This window comes from Gouania willdenowi, chromosome 22, assembly GCF_900634775.1.
Source record: "Gouania willdenowi chromosome 22, fGouWil2.1, whole genome shotgun sequence".
NCBI classification, from domain to species: domain Eukaryota; kingdom Metazoa; phylum Chordata; class Actinopteri; order Blenniiformes; family Gobiesocidae; genus Gouania; species Gouania willdenowi.
Window position 1 is genome coordinate 9,792,242 of NC_041065.1, and position 27,138 is coordinate 9,819,379.

The following is a 27,138-nucleotide window of genomic DNA, read 5'->3' on the forward strand; positions in this document are numbered from 1 at the left end:
TCCAAAGACCCTTTCCTGTGTTTCCTTAAGGTTGTGGCCCTTTACGACTACAAAGCCAATCGTTCTGATGAGCTGACCATCAGACGTGGAGACGTCATCCAGGTTCTCTATAAAGACAACGACAGCTGGTGGTTTGGGTGCTTGCTAAACGGGCTGCAGGGATATTTTCTTGCTTCCTATGTTGTAGATCAGAGTGAGTGGAGTTTCCAGTATATTTGAATTCAAGTGTGATTTTAAAGGGTATTAAGGATAAGAATATAAACATGAACCATGGCTTTGATGCAGGTGATGTCAACAAAGATGTGACTGAGTCAGCAGAGACAAACACGATGCTGCAGGGAGAGGCTGTTGATAGGGTGACACCGACCAGGGTAAGGACACTATTCTATATCCTGAAGCAGCAAATGTATTTTAAACACAATAGATTGTTTTTTTCTTTGAAATCTTCTCTGATTGGTCAAAATGACTTTATTGAGACGTGTAAATTTAGATTTAATCTTAGGACAGAAATTGGTGACAGTCCTCCATATTTAATCTGAGAGTAAAACCTGCATTAATAAGAATATTAATTTAGAAAGAATACAAAAAAGTTGGGTAAAGCCATCGGATAGAACTGAAAAATAAATCATTAAACCTGAGTCAACTGAGGATATAAAAAGATACTGATGTGATAAGAGGATTGCTTGATTTATTAAAAGGCTGAGTGTTTAAAACACAAATGTTTGGAGACATTCACCTTTATGGTCAGTTTCACATGATCAATAGGTTCTCTGATCATGTGGAGGGGAAGGTACAGGTTGCATTTTCATGTTTTACGCATTTAAAGAGTAACTAAACTCCAAAACCACTTCTATCTGCTGTAAACAAATGTATTTGAGTATGAAGTAGTGTTGTTGATCATATTTTATTTTAAAAATGTAAGAGTTACTGCCCTTGATGGGTTAAACCCTGTTATTACAATCAAATGTTATTTATTTATTTTTTGACAAATTGCAAGTTTACAAATCAGTAATACAACTGAAAGGGAACAAATACAAGCATCACAGTTTGTCACTTGGAGGCACAGGAAACAATTCTTCATACAGACGCAGAGTTTTTCAATCATTTTAAAGTATTCATATAATAACTCAACTCAATTAAGAAAAGAAGAAAATCTGGACAGGATATTGAGAATTTAGATTTATGAATATGGAATTTTGCCATTAATATGAGACCAATGATGAAAATTACTGATTTATTTTTTGTTTTCAAAGATAAAAACAACATCTTTTGGCCTTATTTCTATCATGTTTTTGGTTCTGTTGTACAGTATATACATTAAAATCCTTAACTGCATTTTAGAATAATCAGGTAAATGGGCAGTGGTAAAACAAATGTGGCTATTGGTTGAGAGTGGTAGCTTCTTACATCACTAACAGGCAGTTTTGGCCCCGCCCCTTCCATAAAAACTAGCATCTGTCGATGCTGCAATCCGTAGAAAATAGGTTGTATTGAAGGAATTGTGAATAGAGAGCTATAGTGAGTATTGAGTAGGTAGTTAACATAGCAGAGGTTGTTTAGATTTTATAGTATAGACTGGGCGTGTCCTAACTGCTCCAGGAGCTCCGCCCATAATCTAGGTATTTTTTAAACTTCCCCCTTGTGGCAGGACAACCAAAACCTGGGATTAGTTACTCTTTACATGGTGGTGTGGGCACTGGACAAGGAGGAGTCAGGTACTTCAACATCTGCACTCAGCTGTTCCAGGAAAATGTGAATGCTTTTATTCATATTCACAGATTGATCAATATTAATATTGTTGTATGAGAGTGAAAACAGGGATTGAGCCGATAAGCACATTTTCTAATGGTATCGTTAATAAATGAATGCATTCCTCTGTGCTGTTGAGGACTACCAGTCATCATTTTAAAACGTGATTTTTACAGCATAACTTATTTCTTTTCATTTTTTTGTGGTTAATGGATACAGTCACTTGATGAAGATCTGTGATGTATCCTGAATATCTTTTCCTGTATATTTCACTTCTTACATTTCCAAGGTTTCTGCTGCCATCAGTTCTTCAGGGGAGCTTTGCTTTCTCTCTGAGCCAACGCTCACTGACACTGAACCTGAGCTCACCAGCACCAAGTGAGTCATTTCGTTCATCAACACTTCATCTGACACTTTGGCTGCGTCCGAATAGTCCCTCCTATCTCCTTTCCTATCCACTGTTCTTTAACCCCCAGAAGTGTTTAAAGCAGAACTCAGTAACTTGTGCTTAGCGCTCCCCCTAAAGGTCCCTTTTGGTTATGTCACTGTCGTAAAAACTCCACCCCCCCACCCCCCCACCCCACAGCTACATGTGCACCTTTGCTTTCCCAAGACAGTAGCAACCGATCACATCCTTATACAACAGTGACACTATGGGTGCTTTCACACATATAGTCCCATGTGACCATTTGAACAGTATGAGGAAGAGAGACAAGTAAAATAAATGATGTGGGAGTAATATGGAGTAAGTAATTAATCTAATTTATAGAGCACTTTTCACAGCTAAAAACCACAAATTTACATACATTTCAGTATCATCCCGTCTAAGAAGGACATGGAAGAACAGTAACAAATAACACGGGAGAACTGTGGGTCGCCAAGGGTATTGGAGGCGCCCCGTATTTAGATGAAAAAAAGCAAAAAACAACGTAAGGAGAGGTGAGGGGAAAAAAAAAAAAAAAACAGATTATGAACTGATATTCCAAAAGGAGAAACAAAGTTCAGAATCAGGAAAAACCTCTCAGCACATAAGAAAAGCACAAATTGGAAATTGGACACATCCTTGAGCGTGTTGGGGGATAATGAATTGTTTTCATTACAGGCGAGCATTCTTTCCAGTAGCCTTGAAGTCTGGTCACACTAAATCCAAAATTGTGGGATCAAACAATTGGCCGACACATCCTCTCCATTTTTTCCAAGATCAATTCATTATAGTGTGAGACTTCATTGCCCTGCTCAAACCTTCAGTGATGACTGGCAGCCTTCCCAAAACGGCTGCCAACGTAATAGAGACTTTATGATAGATCAGACAATTAGCAGCATCCCTGCTACCATAGTTCCAATCATGTAGATATCCTTGACGTCTTCAACGCAAAATAGAGACAGACAGACGACCTTCCAGGAATCCTGCAAGAATCCATCGTGTATCCGGCTGAAAATGTTCCCTCAGGACATGGTCTTTTCTTTGAAAAACTTTGATAAATGGCATTAAGTGACCAGCTGACCAATTCCATAGTTTCAGTTTAGGATGAATACTGAGAGAGTCTCCATAGCAGCAGACAAAACAAGCAGGCAGATAGGGAGGAGAGAGAAAAAATGACCGCCTTTGTCAAGAAGCAGAAGAGAATGAGTGTGGAAATGTGTGATGTGTGAAGATGGATGGATGGATGGATGGATATTTGTGTGTGTGCTGCCTGTTGCCGCGATGACAGTGTGTGTGATTGCTGTGTGTTGCTGCTGAGCTGTCACTGCATGGAGTTGCTCCATTCCTCGGACAAAAGGTCTTCTTTGCCTTTTTTTTGCTGGCTCCGCCATGATATAAGTTTGAGAAAAGTGAATTTGTAGACAACCGTGTGCAGCCACGGGACTGGTCATAATCTAGCATTAGTTTATATTGGGCTGCTGTAAAGCAGCACGTCTTGGCACCGGGTTGGAGGCAGGGAAAGTTGAAGTGAGACCCCTCACCCCATAAACACTTGTATTACCCTCACAGGGACTATGAGAAGGATTTATTAAGGTGAAAAAGTGACATAGTTCTGCTAAGTGGTGGCCATGATAAAAGAGCGTTCAAATTTCCTGAGGAAAGGAGGTGCAGCTGTAGGATTATTACGTCACATAGTGGAAGTGCGTCTGATCGTCAAAACAAACGCAATCAGCTTTTCCTAACTCCTTTCCTTAACCCTGTGATGTCATCCACAGGGGTTAAGGAAAAGTGGATAGGAAAGGAGATAGGGGGGACTATTCGGACGCAGCCTATGTTTTATGGAAAACATTTGTGTTAAAATATAAAAATCATGTTTCTCAACTGAATCATGTGGTTTTCTTCTAGAACTAGAAGAAAAAAGAAGGTGAAAAAAACAGGAGTCATCACAGCTTCAACTCAGGCCACGTGTTCAGATGTTTCAGCTTCTACCAGCAGGAGCAGGAGGAGGGGGGGAGGGGGGTCAACTACCATGACGACCAGGCCACTACCAAAGAGGCCAATAGGGCGCTCCAACAGTGCCTTTGAGCCTGACACATGAACCCATAAAAACACAAGTCGATTTTAGACTTGGTCATTTTTTATTGCACAGATGTCCAAAGATTTCCTGTTCTTATATCGTCACCATTTATATCTGCTTTTAAAGTTCTCTTTAGTTAGTGTCTGTACACATTTTATTGTATTGTTTTTTTTTTTTTTTTTTTTTTAATAAAAGTCACACAGAATACATCTTGTTCAGTAATTATTTTCAGTGTTTATTATTTTAGAAGACAATTACACCATCTGAAAAATAATTATCAAGGTTTATCAATAAATATTAACATTTCATAATGCTAATTAATAAAATATACTTATCTGCCTTTATTCATAAACCTTTATAGTATTTATATTGTTGCTATTTACAAACAAATCAACATCAGTAAAGCATGAGCTTATTTTATATTCAGACATGTTTTGTTAAAAAATGTGAGGTTACTGTTTTACATTTACACTCCATTGTAATCTGTAGAAGCTCTGTACAACAATCCCTGTTTGTTATTAAGGTACGAAGTAAAACAATGTAAACCTTGACTTGTGTGATGTAGAAAATTATCATATTATACGTCACAAGGCACATTTGGCTCAAACTGCTTCTGATCTTATTGAATTCCAACTCCCAAGTTATTACACAATATACAATCTCAACATTTAGACACACAACCAACTAAAGTCATTACAAAACAACAGTTTCATCTCAGGACAGCAGTCGCATCCAATAGACATGACGGTTAGAAAACAATATAATTCTGTCGCCTTAAATCCAAGCTCTGAAATTGAGTTAGAAAACAGTAAATGGTACCAAACAAACAGAGTGCAACTTGAGTCCAAAGGAGTTTCTCACTGAAATGTTGTGTGTGTGTGTGTCAGACCCTCATTCATCCAACAGACGAGAGGCTTCATTTATTTCTGTGACACTAGAATTAAGCAGAAAACAGACAAATTAAAAACTCTTACAGTCTGACTGGATAAGAGAACATGTGACTAACCGCTAGGCCTGGGCTGATAATCGATAAATCAATTGACCGGACGATGAATAAAATGGACTCAGTTTGCCGGCCTTGATATATTGCCATATTCATGTATATTTGGCTGCAGAGGCTAGTGTTTGCAACGGATATTAAACAGCAAATAACTCGCCAGGCAATCTTAGATTTAGGTAAATCAAACCTTATAGTCCGGTAGATGGATTTCGGATTGCTACGCCGGCTACACCCAGCAGCCTGTGGAGCAGCGGAGCCTCTTACCCGTGGCGTCCGCCAGCGGAGGAGATGTAAGCGGTGTGATCGGAAGCAGAAGCGGGGATGCTGAGCGGGGCAAAGTAAGCTAAGTCTAACTGGGGGTTTCTACTGGATACGTCTCCGCTGCGCCACGGCACCGATCCGGTTTTGCCTGGCTGTCTGCTGTCCGGTAATCCCCACTGGTTGCGTTTTGAGTGCGCCATTGGGCACTACGGTTGGACTACTGTGACGTCACGAGACAGAAGTTAAAGGTACGTGTTATAAATGCAACAATAAACAGAAACAGGTCAGTGTTCCTAATGAAGGAGAACAAGAAGGTTTGACTCTGGATTTGTCATAGACACATTTTTTAGCAACAACCAACAGAGAAGAGATAAAACTGCACCAGTAAAACATGAACTAAATCAAAGTTGCTGCAGTTTACAGTGAGTTACAGTGTGAGAGGAAACAATATAGTGGATGTGATTTTGTTTTTGCAAATTATGACGTTTTGGTGATGTAGTTACTTTTCAAAATAAAACACTTCAGATTATATTTCAAGTAAATGGATGTTTTATTGCGGAACACGTGTTTAACTTCCTGTTTAGCTTCATTTGCTCTGTGCTGATTGATGCGTCGTGCTCCGAAACGCAGGGCTTCCATTTCTGGCGGAGGGCACCTGACTGCCAAGTATTTAGTTTCCCTCGTCTTTCGCCTCCAAACAGGCTCCAAACAAGGGGGTTCACCTTCAGCACCTGCATGTTTGTTCCATAGCGGAATAAACGAAGTAAACTCTGAACTATTTGGTCCATTCTGTATGGTTTAAGACTGTATGACAACGGAACAGAATGAAACAGGGAGGCGGGGCTACTAGCATGTTTGTTTACAAAAGTTCTAGCTGGATTGGAAGTGTTACCTGTTAAGGAATGTACAACTATATACCTCTGTGCCTCAATGTTTCATATTTATTACAAGTGCAATTTTGTTTTTTGAGAGCGACATGATAAACCATTTTATTTATAGTTTTGGTTGTGTGTGGTTTTGCATTTGAGGTGTTTTTTTTCTTAACACAGACGGTCTATTTTATTGTTTTTGTTTGTGATATTTATTAAAAGTGCGATTTTTTGTTAACAGAGACAGAGTCCATTTTATTTTAATTGTTTTATTTGTTTAAAATATTTAAAAGTTCTTGACATTCCAATGGTAAAAAATACTAATGAGAAATATAAGTTAATTGCATTTGAAAGGGTGTACTTGCATAATTAAGAAAATATTATCATTACATTAGTGGTTAATTTGGTTTAAAAAAATGTCAACAATAATATCGTTTATCGTCAACAATTTGTGGGACAATATATCGTCCAGCAAAATTTGTTATCGGCCCAGGCCTACTAAGCGCTAAACTGATTTATAGTAAGTGATTACCTCGGTCGTCTCTGACAGAGAGAAAACACTGCCAACATGAACGCCTGTGGACAAAGTGACCATTGAGTGAATTGTGGAACATTAATCACACACTTTGATTGTTGTGCTTAAATAAAATCAGAATGTTCCATTTCCAATATCAAATGTCACGCTGCACTGACTAGATTTCAGACTTTAGACATTCACAGCAGGGTTGGGGTCAATTACATGTTTCAGTTACAATTACAATTACATTTTCAATTATCCATGTTCAATTACAATTACAGTTACAACGAGAAAAGCACTCGGAGAGCGCAGACCCTCGTCGAGCAGCTCAAGCTCAGCCAACACACTCCGGTCACAGTAACATGGTCAACTCAGGATTACCATGACTACCTGTCAAGATTGAGCTGTGTTAACATGACTACCTGTCAACATAGAGCTGTTGACTCAGAGAACCTATGACATCAAGAAATTCCACAGTGTGGATGGGAAAAATAATAGTATAGTATAGTATATATATATATATATATTTTTTTTTCTTTTGGTAGCCAGATCACCATCAAAATTTAATCACCTGTTCCTTGTTCCATTTATCAATTTTCCTGAAAATTTCATCCAAATCCGTTCGTAACTTTTTAAGTTATCTTGCTAACACACTGACAAATTTCTAGTGCTTTGTGAGAGACTTTTCTTCATGACATGATTGTAAGCAAAGACATATTACCTCACTTTACCGTGTCTACGCTCAGACTTACCCCCAAAAATGCTAAGCCTGCCTGGATTGTAGCTGCCCACTCAAAACTGAGATGCTGCGTTATCAGCCCGCCCACAATAGGACCATAAAACATCCTGAAAAATAGAATTTCACCTTCAAATCACACACGATGCTCTGGAAATCCATAACATTTGTGACTTACCCTGTGGACCAAACTGCACCAAACAGCCCGGACACCAACCCAAGAGTGCTGAGTCCCTCTGGAAATCCTGTAGCGCTAAATAAAAGAAAATAACATTTTGTGTTGGGCTTCGTCTGGTATTCAGATTTGCATTTCAGAGAGAAAATGTGAATCTACTCACTATGCACATGTGATAATCTCGGGGAATGTGGGGATTGCCGTCATACCCAGAGAAAACCCAATTAGGCCAAGGGTGACAATGACCAACCACAGCTGACTGTAAATGTGGTCATAGCAGCACAAAAACAAATGACTGTTGGAAACTCACTTCTGTAAATACAGTATATTACAGACATTTGCAGGAAAAACACATTCATTTAGCATTAGTCTATTAATGCACATTAGCATCATTATCAAAGGTTAGAAAACCACTTTCTCTCTTAACATTTAAACTTTTTTAGGGTGTTTTACTTGGTCATGTCCTCTTTTCACGTCTTGTCCGGCCGTATTTTATAAACTCATTAAAGGACCGTGAAAGCATCCTGGGGAAGATGTTGATTTAAAAAACTGCAACTAATATTTGCTCTATCTGAGAAATCATCACACTAGGAAAAGAGAAGAGAGACTAAAGTCCAAGATGGATTGAAGGAGACCAAATACTGGTGGATTTAAAGAAAAAACATCAACAAGAAGATCCTCCTGGATGATAACATTTTCATGAAGGTTCAGAGAGGGATTTGAAAACAAAGGAGCCACTGGGAGGAGTTTAGGCTATAGGAAGTTAAGGTAAAGTTTAAATCATCTGGTCTAGACCTCATACCCTCCCGTTATTTTATTGTCATGTTCATAAATTCATGATCTGAGATATAAAATGTACCAACACTCTTGAGATCGGGACTGATTTGGTCCCATTGACTCCCATTATAACCACATATTTTGAATACACTCTTATCCTGACACATAAAAGTGGTTTTGCCAAAAATAGTAATTAATAGATCTAAACCTCTACCTTCTGATATGGCAAAATTATTACATCATATTCATTATTAATATATCATATTAATAATTGGTTTTCCTACTTATAAGATGTGATTCCTTGGAAGGGTTTAGCAGGCTCACATTCTTTCACCCTGCAATATACTGCACTTTAAATCCTTTTTTATAAAATCATCATGCTTTGACTGGACTTCATCATTCAACCAGAGTGCAAATCATGTTTCCAAAGAGGACGACCGTAAATTTGCCGTGACATTGTAAAATACAGGGAAAATAGGTTTTAGGTGGGATTTTTACATATAATTTAGAAATCAAGGTCCCAGAGTCTGAAGGAAGAGTGGAGAGGCTCAGAAATGAAGTCCAGTGTGAAGTTTCCACAGTCTGTGATGATGTGGGCTGTTATGTCATCTGCTGGTGTGGGCCCACTGTGTTTTCTAGTGTCCACAGTCAACACAGCATCTACCAGGACATTTTAAAGCACTTCATGCTTCCTCCTGTAGACAAGCTTTATGGAGATGCTGACTTCATTTTGCGCTTGTGGCGGGTGGTGCAAAATAAGTGTCAAGATGTGGTTGTTTAGATATAGTTCCACACATCATGCCAAGCTCCTTTGGAAGCACATTTTCGAGATGTAACCTCATGTTGCTAGTGGTTGCTAATGGTATGCTAACTCCATCTTACATAGCTTGCACACTACTCGCAGCTCTACAAATTTACCTTCTACCGACCAAAAGTACTTCCAGACATGGCTTTTTAGATGTGTTGGGGTTAAAATCACTTTCACTGCTGCGGTCGAGTTGGGCTCTGCACTTTCTGCCATCTTCCATATGCACTGTTGGGACCTCACGTCACTCCTGCGACCTGTCTCTGACCCCTCAAGCAAACAGCTGCGCCTGCAGACCATTGAACTATATATAAACCTACCTATGTTTTTCCCATAATATATGTTTATATATATATAATATATAAACAATAAAAAAATGTTTAGTAATATTCGAATATTAATTTTCACATTTGAATTTCAATATTTTTTTTACTATTCGAATATATATTCAAATTTAGAATATTCAATGACAGCCCTACTCCACACACACACGCAGAACTTCCTTGCTTTTATAGAGAGATTGTTCATACTTATACTCATGAGTTTATTGGCCTTTATCACACTCATCTCCTTATTGAAAGCTCCAGGTTTCCATGTTGATAATACATTTAGTTTAATAATAAGAACAATAATTATAGTTTTTAAACATCCTTTCAGCAGTGAAAACTTCATGTTTTCACTATAGCTGAACATTTTCAAGACGTATGTTAGATTCATTTATTTACCAATGTGGAAGGCATACATCTATTTTACAAAGCAAGGTATCTGTATAACATTGATCTTGACATTCTTACCTCTGGATATGAAGGAAAGGAGTGGGACCGAGCAAACAGAAACCAACTGCTGTGATCAGGGCTCCTGTCACCATGAGTACAGTCCGAGAACCCTGGAAAGAATCGACTTTCATTATAAAATATCTCTACTTCATTCAAAATCCCTGTGTGTGTTTGTTTGTTTATTTAGCATAAGCTATGAACTATTCTTCCTGGGGTGCACAGATTACACAATGACAATCAGAGGGAGTAATGGAAGTACAACCACGACTTTTACGTACTTTCCACTCCTTACATTTTATAAATGATCTTGTTACTTTTAAGACCTTTGAATATGATGCCACACTGTTAAAACATGCAAAATGTTGGTATTTTGAGCTTTTTTCTGTTAATCAGGTCCCTTAGTTTTAAAGTTAACATTTTCAAGTTTTTAAGAATGTTAAACTCAAAACTGAGCTGAAATTAATTGAGCATTTGCATTTTTTTTTTCTTAAAACATTTTATTTGCAAATATTATTTATTGTGAGTGCTAAATTCTCCAGAGTGGGATTCCATAAAGCGGGTTATGTTCAAACTCTGAGTATGTTCAGGATCAAATGAGGGAAACTCTGAGTATCCCATTCCTAAACGCGAGGTATGTTCTTCTCTGAGTATGTTACCCTGGCAACATTGTCCGTGAATTAAACCTGGTCACTGACAGCTTTTTATCAAAGGAACCCTGGGTTTATACCTGGCTCCGCCCACCTGAACACCGTTTCTGAACACTTTAATGTACCTTAACACTCACCTCTGAAACACATTAGTAACATCACACACCACAGACGTGTTCACATCATTACTAATGTTGTGTTGCTTTACTTTTTTTTGTGATAACGCCAGTTTTCTTTCTAACATTGTGGATACAGATCATTAAGTGAAAGACACTGAGAGGTTGATCTGCATTAAAACGTCTACTGACGGCTGTAGTAAAGTTCTCTGAATACAAACCTGTGGATAATATAAAGGAGATGATCATTTAAATAAATCCACTTTTAAGGCTCGATTGTTGTTTTATATTGTTATACAGTTAAATCTGTAGATCACACATCTTTGAAGTTATGATGGTGCAGTGAGTTGTGACGCTGCTCTTGGAAGTGATGGATCGCGGGTTCGCGTCCCGCTTTTTTATGACATTTTTTAGGACGTTTAGATGACTCTGGTGACAATATTACATTCAAAATCAATACAATTGATTCAATATCAAGCGGCAGTCACTGTCTTTATATCCAGCGTAATGGGAGGGCTCTTTATGCAGCCATCCACATTTTATTCATATTATTCACTGCTCGTCACATCACTGAAGCAATAAAGTGATGAAGCGACCAAAAAGTGTGACTAATTACAGGTGATTTAAGCCACTATTGTCACTGAAAACTGAACGCACCTTTAGAACAGGCTCATATTCCTCAAACACCGGGTTATTTCAATAAATCAATCTCTTCCGTTTGGTTGTCATGGCAGTTTGAGTATTCTCTGATCCATTGATGAGGCGAGTGCACGTAAGTAACCCAAGGTTTACATACTCAGGGTTGATTAACCCACTTCATAACAGCTGTAATGGAACCAGATACCCAGAGTTTCCCATCGCGGGGTATGTTGACCCAAAGTTTATGGATAGACTCAGAGTTTGTTAACCCTCCTTTATGGAATACCCCTCAGGTGTTCAAATGTAACAGATTTAACTTGTTTCCATGTACCAGTTTTCTACAAGTTCTTAAAAAAACAAATTTGCATTTGTTTTATTTACTTAAGTACATTTAGTAGCATGTGCTTTTTTTTTTACATTTACTCAAGTAAAAAAGCAACTTCAACACTTTTACCAGAGTCATTTTTATTCTAGTTTCTATACTTGAATAAAAATGAAAATAATCACATTACATCGACAAAACAGACCTACGAACAACTACAACTCAAACAAAATCAATAAGAAGTGACATAAATGTTGCGAAATATTAGAAGTATAAATAAAAAGGAGTTTTAGCTGTTAAAACAGTCCATGGGAAAACCATCAATAAATATAATAATCTTTTTTTAACTTCCAACCATGTGTGTTTCCAGGCCCTGGTTGGTCAGTCACATGCCAACTTTACCATTTATCTAATTAGTTTATTCAGGAAGTGTGTTAGTGTTTACGGGGTCTATTCTCCCATCTAGACTTAAGCACTTTTTTGAGCACCTGCAGTTACGCGCTTCTCTCCTACGCGTATTCTCCAGTCCAGGCTGCAAACACGCCCACCGCGCTTAAGTAGAGCAAAACCGTGTATTCTGTGAATGAATGCGGGCTGAAGGAAAGGAGGCGGTGATGTCATTTTTTTGGGCTGTCTAGAAATCATAGAACATGGAGTTTTCCCAACGCTTGTAAATGTCATTGAAATCCATGAAAATGATGAAGTTCACTTTTAATTTGAAACGCCTTCATTGATAAACAATGTAACAGGTTGATTTGATCAGATTGTTGCAATGTGACTGAGGATCGGCCGCATTCTTCTGTCCGGTGAGTCACAGTTAAAATCTCTCTCCATGATCATCATCATCGCTGTAAAGTGTGATCGAGTTAGATGTGCTGGAGATATGAGGAAATAACCCGGCCGCAGAGCGTCCTGCTTTAATACAGAGGGATGTTTGCAGTGAAACAGAACTATTGTCTTCCATAATACGCAGTTTTAAATATAAACTGTTTAAAGCGACCTGAGCTGAGCCTGATAAAAATATGTGTGGGAACAGTTTCTGGTCCATCCTCATCTGCATATGACAGCTTGTTTCACTCTGTAGTGGATCAAACTGTGACTTTACGTCGGCCATAGTATGAAAATAGTTGAATCACTGTGACCAACGTGGACAGAAGTCTGCGTCTGTCAGAGTTTTAATTAATCGCGCAGCAGCAGCTGAGTGATCACAGCTGCTGCTGCGCGATGCACGAGTGTGTGTGGCTTCAAATGTAACCAAGTCCATATTTCTAGAGCAATATAATGTTTCATCTTATCGGGGTGCTGCACGTATTCCACGGTTAGAAGCGCATAAGAGGAAAAGGACTTACGCACACCAGACTGCGCGTAAAGCTAGATTTAAATGGGAACACCCACATTTCAGGGCTGCTCCACCCACAGTGCGTAACTGGGATGAAGGCGTGTAGCGACTGACTTAAGTACAGGGGGAGAATAGCACACAGTCAAAAACAGCGCAGCTGCGCGGCTTTTTGGACTTACGCACATGGGAGAATAGAGCCCGAGGTGAACTACATAATCTTACACAACCGTAGCTCTCCTGCAGCAAACAAAACCCACTAAACAAATAAACACACTAAAGGAGGAAAGCCAAGGGGAAAAAAGCAGCTGTGCACACACAATTTAAAACTTACAGGATATTTATCTGTGAAGTATCCCATCAGCGGCGATGCCAGACAATATGGTAATGAGAGGCCGAGCATGATGAGTCCCACATAACCATTTGACAGATTGAACTGATGGATAAGATACACACAATAAGTGATACATGTAACACACTTGAGCAGATTGATTTTAAATTTTTTAAAAAGGAGGATCTTACCGTCTTGATTGCATAGAGTGACAACGTGGCATCCAAAAAGCCAAGACCTGCGCTAAGCGTAAATATAACGTAACAAACCAAGACTATTTTCCCATGGGTGAGAAGCTTAAAGAATGACTCCTTAGATGGATCGGCCTCTGTGTGAAGATAAATATACGTCGGGAAGAAATGGCAATTAAAAACAAGTGGATATAAATATTGAGTAAAATTGTGTTTAAAGCGGCTACCGATGGTTGGTAGAACGTAAATGTTGAAAGGAACCATAACACACAGCAAACATCCCAGAAGCAAGAACGGAACTTCATATCCAAATGACTGGTAGAACCAGCCTCCAACTGGGGGTCCCAGTATCAGACCGAGTCCAGTGAAAATCTCCAAACTTCCCTATGCAGAAAGGAAAAAAACACCTTAAAATAAATGGTTATTATTCAAACAGTTTTAAGTTTTATCAACCTAAATACTGTAAGGTACTTTATTGCATATTTGTCAAACTTAATTCTTTCATTTTTCCAATTGTAAAGAAAAAAATTAGGGAAAAAGGCACAAATAGAAATACTGGTTTTCTCCTGTTGATTGTTTTATATTCAGAGGAAGACAATGATCTACATTTCCTAACTACATTTAAGAAATTAAAGTAAATGCCGTCCACACTAATCAATTAGTTCCATTACATTTTGTGTGCGCTCATATCCTTGTTAAGGAATGTTTGGCTGTAGATACTTCTTTGCAAACTAGAAATCCTGCCTTTTTGACATCACAAACTTTAAAAGGTCCAGTATTCTGCAATTTTTCACCCATCTCCATTTGTTCTAAGAACCCCAAAAACATAGTATTTGAGGTTTATTTTCCCAAACTCGCCTGTTTTCCGGAGTTTTAGGCTCTGAAAAGTCACTTTCTGAGCAGTTCTGAAATCGGGCTGTTTAGCGGCCTACTTATGCATATTCATGAGTGGGCGTGTCTCTAAACGCTGACTTGCCTGCCTCGCTCTTTTACAGGGAGATCAGTGATCACCAAAGCAATTTTATTTGTGCTATCCACACAGTTATTGTTTTCAGCCAAAAAACTGCACATTACAGTAAAACACATGGATATTTAAGAGACTATTGTTATTTTGAGTCTGTCTCAGCACTTCAGGGTGTGTTTTTATCTCAGGAGCAGTCATTCAAACTCTCACTGGAGTACTAAGCTGATAAGTCACTTTCTCCTCCTCCTCTGCTCTTCTAACTACAGGAATAGTGCAATTAAGGTGCATTTGTTTTGTTCAACTGCCGCGTCGCATTGTGTCACAAACACATCACACCAGCAATACGAGGCGATATAACAAGTCAACGGGTGGAGTTACTAGTGGAGGAGAGGGCATTTTCTTTCCCAATTTGGCTTGTGACATCACAAACTTAGAAAATTTGAAACTGAGCATTTTTTTCCGTGTTGTAACACTTAAAGAGACCACAAACGAACGACTGGATGGTTTTATTTCACATTTTGTGTGCCGGTGGACATTCAAGTTACCTCATATGTGATCAAAAAAACTGCAAAAGTGGATTTTTGCTGAAAACGGCAGCCGCAGTGTGTTGATGTGTTCCACTGCAACGACCAAGTTAAATTCCTTGTACTGTTCTAAACTGTACCTGGCAAATAAAATTCTTTCTGATTCTGATTAAAACCATCAGCATATGCAAAGTGGTTCACACTTAGAGCTGGGTAATACGCACCAAAAGTCATATCTTAATATTTTTTTTTATTTGATTTGCTAATTTTTTAAAGGAACAATGCATATTAAAAACAAGAAAATGCTAAAAAAACAAAAACAAAAAAAGTGAATATGCAGGATTGTAGCCAAAGCTAATTTCCATCTTCAGTCCCCCTGCTGGATCAAAAGCCAGCCACCTTACCCACACACTACATCCGAACTGACCCTCATATACTCTTAACCGTTGGCATCCAACATTGAAATGACAAACATGTATATTCACTCATACTACAAAAACATGGCATACTCACAAAATACAAAAATCATCTATTTAAACATCTAAAATACCAATATAATTGCAGTTCCTGTTATTTCCGGATGTAGAACATGATTTACAAATCTATAAAAAAGACTTATTTTGTATTAGAGATCCATTCAGGTGAGTTTCCTGTTTTTCCAACAGAGCCTAAAATCCTCAATTCGTTAATGATAAAATTAATTATAGTGTGAGTTTTTCATATCAAAATGAAACCAAAACCTAACCCAGTAAGTTGCTTTACTTAATTGAACAATGTATTCACCATGAACAAAATATCTCACCACTGACGTTCCACCCAAATAATTACTACCGCATCCAGTAGTTTATAACATTTTAGCAGATACTTTAGCATTTTGCTGTTCAATATAAAATGTGTTGACAATCTGATGGTCTTGGGAAGCCAAGCTTTAGTTAAGGCTGGAGGACTTCTAATTGTTCAGGGCGATACATAACAACTGAATGCTTTTTTTGTTTTCTCGTGACTTCGGCTTTTTAAACAACAAACTAGTCAAACAAGGAATGTCTACTCACCAAAACAGTTGCCACATTGTCTGGGAATATTTTTGCAGTCATGGCAAACGTGGAGGTCATAGCACCAGCAAAGCCCACAGCATCGATGGACCTCACTATGAAGCACAGAGAAATAAAGACGGGTCCTGCAGGGACTCGATCCAGTAATCTGCACAAAAAAGAAGTCCAGTCAAGAAAAAATAGCTTGACTGCATGGGAAGTTACCATAATAGCAATAAAATGACTATGGATTAGGGCTAGGAGATACATCAAGATTCAACAAGATACTAAATCTTGTAATCTTCTATTACAAGATTTTGTAAAAGAAAATTACAATATTGCCTATATCTTTATATGCACTTTTTATAGCTTATTTTGTATCAAAATACTCGTTTTAGGAGTGGCTGCTTTTGCTACTTCTCAGAAAAGCATGAAAAGCACAGTGAGAGGATTTCTGAGTGCTTCTTAATCCAAACCTTCCCCTAAACAAGCCACACTACAGAACTCACTCACACGTTCTGTCCATTATAGCAGAAAAAGACAAAAGCAACACATGTTGTGCAGCATAGTGTGGCATTTTGCATCTGCAAATTAAACCTAGAATTGACTTTCTGGTGAGACTTTATTTAAATTAAAATTATCGTGATTTATATCGTGTATTGCCATTTTGAGAAAAAACAACAAGATATGAGTTTTGGTCCATATTGCCCAGCCCTACTAGGGATATAAATGTAATACTGACATACATGGGGAAATGGTAAAGATGAATACAAAAGTCCCAGCTACTACCGGTACTTTAATGCTTCCATTCTTCTTCATCTGAAGTGTTTAGATTAGGGGTGTCTACCAAGATTTCAATGTCTCCCTGCTCCCACACAGTCTGCTAACGAGCCTCTCAGCTGTGTTGGAGAAGGGACACATTGAAAACCTGGAGGACTACCGGCCCTCCAGGACTGCGTTTGGACACCCCAAGTTTAGACGAGAAAACAATCAAAACCTAAACTTTGGAAACAGGGCTTCATTACAGCCGAGCACTGCAGTGTTTAGTAAATATTATTAAAATAACCATTAAATGTGTGTATAGTTGATATGGCGGCTTTCAGCTGTGGAACAATGCATACTACAGAAAGTGGTAAAAATAAATAAATGACCTTCCTAGCTTCTACTACTCGTGTGTTTATAGTTAATATTAAATAATAGGTTTTGGGTTTTTTTTTTTCAATCTAATATTTTTTTCTTCTTAAGAAAAAGATCAAAAATGAGGAAAAAAAGGGAATAAAGGGGAAAAAGAGGAAAGAAAATGATTAAGGAAGGCAGGATTGTAACCGGAGGGTCGCTGGTTCAAATCCACTGTGAGTCCATCAACTCTAATACGCTTACAGATCATCATTGCAAATAAGAACCTGTGTCTTAATAACTTATCTGGTTAAATAAAGTTAAATAAATAATAAAATGAACAAAAAGACAGTCATCTACATCCTGATTGGTTGTCATTATAACTCACAACCTTTTCCTAAATGTCCTAAATCTAAGAACTTAAGAAAATATTATCACATCAGAATATAAAATTACTAACTATCTTAAACAGTTTCTAACAAAAGCTGTCCCCTAAGAAGACACCTCAAACAGAGTCCAAAAAACGGAACAAGGGCAATAACTCAAAAAAAAAAAAAAAATTGTGCGCTTCCCATTTCCGAACTCCATCAAGGTATTGATACTATGAAGCCACACACCAAATGTGTTTATCCTATCTTAACACACTTAACAGTTTCTGAGAAAAGCTGTCCCCTTTAATTCGGACGGACAGATGCACGGCCCATTCCACACTTTGTGGTCAGGGATAAGAAAAGGTACACAGTGCTAACAAACTTCCCAATATCTATAATAACAACATCATGTCTTTACTCCCCAGATGATTCAACAACAATCTATAAATGTATCAGGTAATTACTGATACCTTCTGATATCTTTAGACAAAGCAAGGCAAATGTATTTGTATAGTGCTTTTCATACACAAAGCAACTCAATGTGCTTTATATGATCAAAAAGTTCCACAGAAAACTTTCAACAGCTGAAAGTCTAAAGAACATTAAGGTCGGCAAAAAAAATATTTTTTTTTAAATCATCAGTAAAACAAATGTTTTACTGTTCTTATTAAGAACTACTTCCTGTTGCTAAAGCAAATATTACAAACCAAAGGCTTCTCTAAGGAAAGTAAAAGACAATTTTTGCATTAAAAGTATAAAATATCAACATGCCTATACTCCAAAGCATGTAACATAAGGAACACTCTTTAAAATCTATTTGTATTTATAATTTGTTTCTGTTCTATCATATAAAGAATCATGACTCACCCAAAGAGAATGGTACATCCCGCTGATACAAAAAGTCCTGCAATAAGCATGAACTTTGCACCAATTTGGACAATCTGTTAATAAAAGATTAAAAGTTAATTTCACCTGAGGAGTTACACATCATAAACTCAAAGCCGGTGACAATGACATACTTACATATCGCCCCAGGATCAATGAACCAATCAAATTGCAGACTGCATAGGAACCAAATATGAGGCCCACCACTGTCTGACTGGCACCTTTCTTCACTGCCTGTGTAAAAAAACAATCCAGAACCAACATGATGTAAAATACAAGAAAGAAGAACTTCATCACAATTAAATAAATGTATCAGGTAATTACAAATATATATAAAAAATCTCCCATTACATCACATAGATTAGATACATTATAGGGGAAATTACAATACTTGGACTGAGGAATGTAAAACTAAGGAGTTGAGCTAAAGGATCCCCTTAGGCTTCAGAAAGAAGACATTTCTAGAACTTCTAGAATTGTGGACATAAATGAATGTTTTTGAAGGATATTGAAGCTGACTGGGAGATGGTTCCTTTGGGTTCTCGTGAGTAGTTTATTATATCTTTATGCTAGTGTGTATGTGCTGACCTCTGTAGACTCTTAGTCAGCAGACAAACTGATGACTTCTGATGTTGAACATCAAATAATAAAGGAGGGGGCAACACAGTGGTGTAGTAGTTAGCATATCTGCCTCAAAGCTAAAAGCTCTAGGGTTCATGGGGTGGACACTTGGGTCCTTTCTGGGTGGAGTTTGCGTGTTCTCCTTGTGCTTCGGTAGGTTTCCCACGCCATCGACTGAATCAAATGTCTAAATTGCCTGTTGTGCTGAATGGGAGTGTGAGTGGCAGTGACAATAGCTAGACTATGACTCATTAAAATCAAATAAAAATCAATACATGTGAACAAAACTTATATCAAATGTATTTATATTTCCATTGACTAAAATCCAGTCAGAACTTATGAGAACATCTTTTTAAAAATGCATAAACTCTTGTATATTTCAGTCAACTAGATCTGTAACAGACTACTAATACTAATTCATTCAGTCATTTAGTTGACTAAAACTAAGCTGAACTAAGTGAAATAGTCCTGATGACTAAATTTGGACTAAAACCACATTGTATTTTACTCAAAAGACTGACTAAAAGTAAATGATATGAGCTTTTAAAATTAACAGTGGTGGTGAGAAGGGGAGATACGCACCAGCAACCCTCATAACAACCTCTAACAGGAATAGGTGTTGAGAAGATTAATAAATGAATAATTAACTAATGAGGTTGTAAAAATGTGAACAAGAGTCTTTGCTTTAGTGAGATAAGTTTTGACCCTGGACATAGAGGATATGAAAAAAAATGTGTGTTTCAGAACTTTAATGTTCCGGTACTCAATTCCTTAGTTTGCAGTAATGTTCTAACCTTCCCCTTACGTCTGACAACTGTAGAATTGAATTCTGTCTTAATACGTAAACTTTAAAGTTCTGCTGCTGGTGGTGTGTAAATCTGTGAATGGGTTTGGTCCAGTTGTTATGATGCCAAGAAATGGAACAAACTGCTAGCAGAGCTACAGTCAGCATCCAATGTCAACGTTTTATAATCCAAGTTAAAGGCACTTCTTTTCTCTGCCGTTTATGACTCAGATGTAGATTTTTTATCATTTCATGGTTGATTTGATGTTTTTATTGTTGATTTCAAACTCTTGTTTAATGCTGATCAATGAGTTCTGTTGTGCTTTTTAATCACGTAAAGCACATTTGCTCTACCTTGTCTTACATCTTTAACAGAAATCATGACGTCCAAAGGAACGTGTAGAATGCACTATGTTGCAAACTACATGTAAATGTCCTTAAACACAAAGACATGTAATTTTGCAATCCCTTACAAGCATTGATGAAACAAAAGCTAAATGAGCCATTATAGCAGCAAAGGAGCATTTCCAAAAACCTTGTTATTTAAAATTCAATCATACAAACAGAAAAGACAAGAGAGACCAATGTCTAAAACTAAAAAATGTGACATTTGTTGTGTTTTGGTTTGACAGTGGCTATCCGTATGGTTGCCGTATCGCTATACCATCATTCTATCCGTACGCAGCGCTCCTCATTGGCCAGTTTTAGGTCACATGACTAAGACTAAACCTAATCATAAATCTAACCCAAACCCTAAACACTGATGCGATATAGAGTTATAACCAAACCCTAAGACGCTACGTACGTGTACTTCGCTAAACGTACCAATAGCACCGGGGGTTGTCCGTACGGCAATAGAATACAAACTAAATGATTGAGTCTAATAAAGAAAAATACAATTAACTGTATTTTAGTAAGATCAGCAGGCTGTATCTGATATTTTTTTGACTATTTAATGACAGGATAACTGTAAAAAATAAATAAATAAATAATAATATAGAGTGCAGTGTTTCATCTTGTTTGCTTGGTTTTGCATAAAAACTGTACTATTTCTATAAAAACCTGACATTGACTGTAACTTTAATAAGCGAACTGTCAGTGAACCAGGTATTAATTTACCTGAAATAAAACTGGAAAAATAATAATAATAATAATAATTAAAGCCGCGAGCGGCGTCATAGGTTCCGATGAAGCGGCCGGGGGCGGTAACCCACGGTCACGTATACCACTGTTGGGGACTTGGGAATTGGCCTGGAGTTGTAAGCGTTTTCGTATAACGGCGTAGTTATGGCAAAGGATTTTCCTGTGTCATGATAGGCCCCTCCCACTTTTCACAGCCTGCTCTATTTGCCATAGCAATGTGCTTCCATCTAATAAGATTCATCGTACAGTGTTTTGAAGTCAACACGACATATCGTCTGTCCGCTACAGCTGCTCGTGTAGGACGACCACAGAAGCGGCGCCCTCTGAGAACGCAAGGCATTGTGGGTAAATTGGTCATCGTTTGTTGTTTAGCTCTGGACAGTGATCGTGTGTATCAAATATGAAGCAGTTTGAACTTTGCACTCTAGAGTTATAAGCGTTTTCGTATAACGGCGTAGTTATGGCGAGGGATTTTCCTGTGTCATGATAGGCCCCTCCCACTTTTCACAGCCTGCTCTATTTGCCATAGCTATGTGCTTCCATCTAATAAGATTCATCGTACAGTGTTTTGAAGTCAACACGACATATCGTCTGTCCGCTACAGCTGCTCGTGTAGGACGACCACAGAAGCGGCGCCCTCTGAGAACGCAAGGCATTGTGGGTAAATTGGTCATCGTTTGTTGTTTAGCTCTGGACAGTGATCGTGTGTATCAAATATGAAGCAGTTTGAACTTTGCACTCTAGAGTTATAAGCGTTTTCGTATAATGGCGTAGTTATGGCGAGGGATTTTCGTGTGTCATTATAGGCCCCTCCCACTGGCCATGATGGGTAATTTGGTCATCGAGCGTTGTTTATGGATGGACAATCATCGTGTGTATCAAATATGAAGCAGTTTGAACTTTGCATTGAAGCGTTATAAGCATTTTCCTATTATAGCGTGCTGATGGCGAAGGATTCTCCCGTGTCATTATAGGCCCCTCCCACTGATCACAGCCTGTTTTTTCTTCCATAGCAATTTGCTACCCTCTGTGTAGGTTCATCCTACAGTGTTTTGAAGTCAACACGACATATCGTCTGTCCGCTACAGCTGCTCGTGTAGGACGACCACAGAAGCGGCGCCCTCTGAGAACGCAAGGCATTATGGGTAAATTGGTTCTCGAGTTTTGTTTATGGCTGTACGGTCATCATGTGTATCAAATATGAAGCAGTTTGAACTTTGCATTCTAGAGTTATAAGCTTTTTCCTAGAACGGCGTCCTGTAAATGCTAACCGTGTACATGACCTTAAATGACACCGGTCAAAAACACAAGGCATGATGGGAAATGTTTCAAAGCAGTCATGACCAAGCTTGGGCACATGTCCTTTGTGTGAAATTTGAAGCTGATCGAAGTTTGTGTGTCAGAGTTATGGAGATTTGGAATTTTTTGCGTGCTAACGAAAATTAGCATTGCAGTTTTGTGGCGGCGCCACAACCAAACCGTGACAGATACGAAAATTCTTTCGATAACTTTTCATCTTCAATGGGTCCTATGTGGTGTTGCCAAGTTTTAAGCGAATCGGATGAATCCCCTCAGACTAGTTAGCGCAGATGCGTTTCGAGGGCGAAACGCCATTTTTGACCTTTGACCCAAGATGGCTGACTTCCTGTTTGGTTTTGGGCGGGGTCACAATGTAACTTTTTGCTCATTCTGGGGCGAAGACTACATGTGGCGATTTTCGTGCAAATCGGTCAAACCTGGCGGTCGTGTGGTTCCATCGTTTGTTTTGGCGGCTAAAACGCACGCTACGCGTGCGTTTTCTGTCCGTTTTTTTTTCACGCCACCAAATTATCAAATTTTTTGCCAGGCCTGAGGTGCGTGCAAATTTCGGTGAGTTTTCGGGCATTTTTAGGGGGTCGAATTAGCGATCAAAGGCGGGCGGGGTATAATAATAATAGGAAATAAAAGCGAAAACAATAGGTTCCTCTGTCCCATTCTGGGACATCGGAACCTAATTAAAGCCCATTAAATAACCTCAATTACCTTTTTTACCAACCTTTTAAAAAAAGCAAAAACAATAAGCTTACCATGACCCTGAAAAAAATAAAATCTATCACATATACAGTACTTGCTTGAGAAGCAGTTCATTAATCTGTCTTTCTTTAAGCAACTTTCCAACACTGCATATAAGAAAAATATTAATAGGGATGGTAATAGTGCAATAGTCCATGTGTGGTACAAAAGACAAAACAAAAAGAAAAACAGGAAAAATGATCAATTATAAATTATTGATGCTGGAAAGTAGGGCTGCTCAATTATAGAAAAAATAATAATCTTAGTCATAATTGAAATCACGATTATTCAAACGATTATTTGTCAACCAAAAAGTTGTTTATTTTTTGTACAAAAAAAAAAAAACAAAATCTATTCTTTAAACATAAATAAAATCCTTCAAACACTAAATCAAGTATGTTCACTTTTGCACTAAACAAAACACTTCTTGCGCGTGATGTGTCTTTGCTTTAGATCTTCATCATCAAACCCAAAGTCTTCCCATATAAGAGAATTTGACTTGACTTGCTTCTTTACTGCTTTTCTCCTGCCATGTTTCCAGACCACAAGCAACAACTTTCCTGGTGTTGGCCTGTGGGCTAGCTTTGGCTTTGAGAGGGGCGGGGCGGAGGGGAGGAGCTTGCAAAAATGTGTGACAAGCTTTATTATTTGTAGATGTCCTAAATAGTGCATTTGTTTTATTTAGCGAATAAAACATGTAATATATATTTATTTATTTATTTTTTGTTTTTGATAATCGGTTTTTCTCAATTGTTATTTTTGTAATCGTTGGGTGTAATAATCAAAATCGTATCTGAATGTTGATTAATGAGCAACCCTACTGGAAAGGCAGTAAAAAACACAAGCGTTTAAAATTACATTTCATTCTTTCATTTGTTTTTTTCGAGCAGGGACAAGAAAACAAAAAGCAAAAGGAACAAATATATATATATTTGTGTACAAGAAAATTCCAACAGAGAAAAACAGAGATGTTTAAAATAATACATAAGATCAGCTAAAAAGGGAGTGGGAAGAAGAAAAGACTTATTTAATCCCATCTTCATTTCCTAATCATACAAATTTCACCGTATTGCTTCTGTTTTGACTTCTAGAAATACACAATAAAAGAATAGGAGAAAAAAACTGACAAACTCATAATCAGTAACTTACATACAAGACTTGGACTGGCACAACAATTGAGTTTCACATGATTATTTGAAGGAATTCCTTTTCAGCCAGTTGTGATTTTATGAAATAATAATCCTGGCATGCCTTCATAGGCTTAAATTCTTAATCCCTTAGACCATTCATACCATAAGAGTCAAACCACACCATAAGTAAACCTGACCTGTAAGTGCTTAACTCATAATCATGGTTTAGTGTTTTATGATCAGCCTGGAATGAATGAATGAATGAATGAATGAATGAATGAGTAGAAAATAAAAGAGCCTTTTACCTCTAACCTCTGCAGCAGCAACATGTGATTTTCACCCCATGATGTGTGCCTTCAGCAGCTTACCTCAGTGGGGAAGAATGGGCCCAGTATGGAGTAGCAGATCATTGAGCTGAAGTTAACAGAAGCCATTGATATTAAGGTGAGGATCTGCTGTCGGGTCATTCTAGGCCGAGGAGCTGCTAAAAACACAGAGAAAACTATTCGTTATCAGCACTAACTTTCTAACACAATAAATAGATAATAAACCTAACAATCTAGAAAAAGCAAGTTGATGATTTACATTAGGAATAAAAGTTGAATTAAGTTACGTATCCACTATAAATTCAGTTTTAAAAGCTCATACAAAGGTCAGAATAGCATGCAGCCTACTCACCCTCTGTGTGCACGTCCATAGTGGAACTATTGGTTTTAATTTGGTTTTCTGCCTCGGAAAACTCCGCCATAGCGAGGTGTTAAAGGGAAAGACGACTGCTGTAAACACACGCACACGCCCACGCTCGTGCACACGCTCCGGCTGCCCTAAACTCACCGAAAACACACGTGTGGCGTTTCCTTGGTGACGTCAATTACAACTCAAAGCTGATTCCTTCAAAATAAAAGCATTTGACACCTGTGACGCTCTGAGTTTATAATCTCACTACGTGACCGATGCGTACTGAGATGTACCCGTGCTGAATTAGCCATGCACAGAGATCGTTGTACTAAAAAAAAAAAAAAAAAAAGCTTAAAACATCACATCAGTCGACCATCGATAAAAAAATCGACCAATGATAAAAAAAAGAATAAATAATAATAATCAAAAAAAATGTCATGATCAGATTTATATGAATACAACAGCTTATTATTGTAAAGTTACAATAGGTGAACTGTTATTTATTGCAATGTATATTATAATCATGTGGGTTTTTTTTTTTGGTTTTTTTTTAATGGAGAATAAACTATTCCTATTCGTATTGAGATTGCTGCATGCGACACCTACTTTACTCAAGTTGTTGACTGAAATTGTCTATCAGATTGCCATGCTGAGCTTGCCATGGGAAATTAGTGAAAGGAAGAATACATTCTTAAAACGTATATTCCAACAGTTGCTTTATTTTTTATCCAAACAGAAAACATGTAATAATTATTTTAAAAAACTGCATAGAATAAATTATAAAACATATTTTTGTACAAACACAATACATGTAATAATAATTTTTAAAAAAAAAAACAACTGCATAGAACAAATTGTAAAACTTATTCTTTTTTTTTTATACAAACACATTGCTTTGAAATTGAATTTGCATTCTCAGCATAACTCACAGGGGAACTAGCAAAAATTATTTTTCCGGTAGTGCGTAGTGAGCTACTTTATCGGTCCTGAAAAATCCAAAGGGATACCAATTAGAAAAGCACTTGTTAAATACTAAAGGGCGTGGCTATTGATACGGAAACTAATCTATTCATACGCAGTGCCCCTCATTGGCCAGTTTAGGTGACGTGAGAGGTGCACCACGTGACTTAAAGTTCCGTCAGTTTTATTTTAGCTCATATTCATTTTTAACTACCCCGCTAACCCTTTTATTTTGGCCCTAACCCCAACCCTATCCCTAACACCCTAAAATGTTTATTTATTTTTATATATTTATTTTCAAAGGTGGAATTTGCCATGTTAAATATGTTAAAATGAAAAAATATATATGACAAAAGTGGGATTTGAACCCAAGGCAGCGGAAGGAAGAATTCTTGAGTCTGGTGTCTTGGACCACTCAGCCTTCCTATTTTACTAGCTACTATGTACGTACTCTATTGAGTACTAACCACATATATCATATGTTTTTCTTTGCAAGTTTGAATCCTGGAAAGGAAATCAGATTTTAGACAGAGCTCATCGGTGAATAGAGCTCCTGAGGGCCCCTCACATGGTCCATGTGGGCTACCTGGTGCCCGCAGACACCATGTTGGTGACCCCTGGGTAGATAGCAAATTACAAATAGACAAAGCCTCTGTCACATATATGCAAAGAGTACTGATATCTCCAAGTAGAAGTAATGTTACTTGATTGAAATTGTAGTCAAGTACGTACAAGTAAGTCATGCACAAAATACTAAGTACAAGTAAAAAGTAGCTCAAATAAATAGTACCCAAATTAATAATTGGTAATAAATCTTGCCACGGTTCACTTGCATACAGTAAACATGTATAAACTGAAAAAGGAAGAGACAAAATCTTTAAATCTTAAAGTTGTGTGTCTAGTCGTGGGTTTCTTATCCCATCTTAAAACCATCACTTGTGTAAAATATGGAATGCTGTGTCGGCTCCAGCATGTAAAACATAAACCTGTAAAAATAGGGCTAATACATTTATTACACAATTTCCATTACTTTTTGAGCAAATGACTATCTGTAAGTAATATTTATCCACTAGTAACCATTAAATACTCTCAAATAGTATATACAGTACATTGAAGTCATGGGGTGCTGTA

The 27,138-nt window shown here is 37.7% G+C and overlaps 2 protein-coding genes and 1 long non-coding RNA gene across 5 annotated transcripts in view; 2 read left to right on the forward strand and 1 right to left on the reverse strand.

The window, feature by feature from the left end:
* Positions 1–4,355, forward strand: part of ahi1 (Abelson helper integration site 1) — a 33,497-nt gene extending 29,142 nt beyond the window's left edge. Inside the window, exons 24-27 of one of the 2 annotated variants that reach the window (XM_028438534.1) lie at positions 31–193; positions 286–371; positions 2,039–2,127; positions 4,079–4,355. In XM_028438534.1, coding sequence (XP_028294335.1) covers positions 31–193; positions 286–371; positions 2,039–2,127; positions 4,079–4,271 — 531 coding nt within the window. In that variant the 3' untranslated portion in view covers positions 4,272–4,355. The remainder of the gene's footprint in view (positions 1–30; positions 194–285; positions 372–2,038; positions 2,128–4,078) is intronic. The other variant, XM_028438535.1, reaches the window with a different exon arrangement.
* Positions 4,356–4,590: 235 nt separating this feature from the next.
* slc18b1 (solute carrier family 18 member B1) lies at positions 4,591–25,235 on the reverse strand. 2 transcript variants are annotated; one of them, XM_028437903.1, is made up of 14 exons: positions 25,048–25,235; positions 24,738–24,850; positions 18,778–18,873; positions 18,622–18,695; positions 16,289–16,436; positions 13,976–14,132; positions 13,749–13,885; positions 13,561–13,662; positions 10,185–10,276; positions 7,972–8,067; positions 7,812–7,886; positions 7,650–7,743; positions 6,913–6,956; positions 4,591–5,184 (listed from the first exon to the last, which is right to left on the reverse strand). In XM_028437903.1, exons 1-14 carry the CDS (start codon positions 25,115–25,117, stop codon positions 5,142–5,144), a joined length of 1,341 nt encoding a protein of 446 aa, XP_028293704.1. In that variant the 5' UTR covers positions 25,118–25,235; the 3' UTR covers positions 4,591–5,141. The 2 variants fall into 2 exon arrangements, with proteins under 2 accessions (XP_028293704.1, XP_028293703.1); XM_028437902.1 differs by having other exon boundaries at positions 24,738–24,853.
* Positions 16,635–26,908, forward strand: LOC114456257 (uncharacterized). Its single transcript, XR_003672815.1, has 3 exons — positions 16,635–16,822; positions 22,777–22,780; positions 26,898–26,908. It is a non-coding gene; the product is annotated as an uncharacterized LOC114456257 (long non-coding RNA).
* Positions 26,909–27,138: the final 230 nt, after the last annotated feature.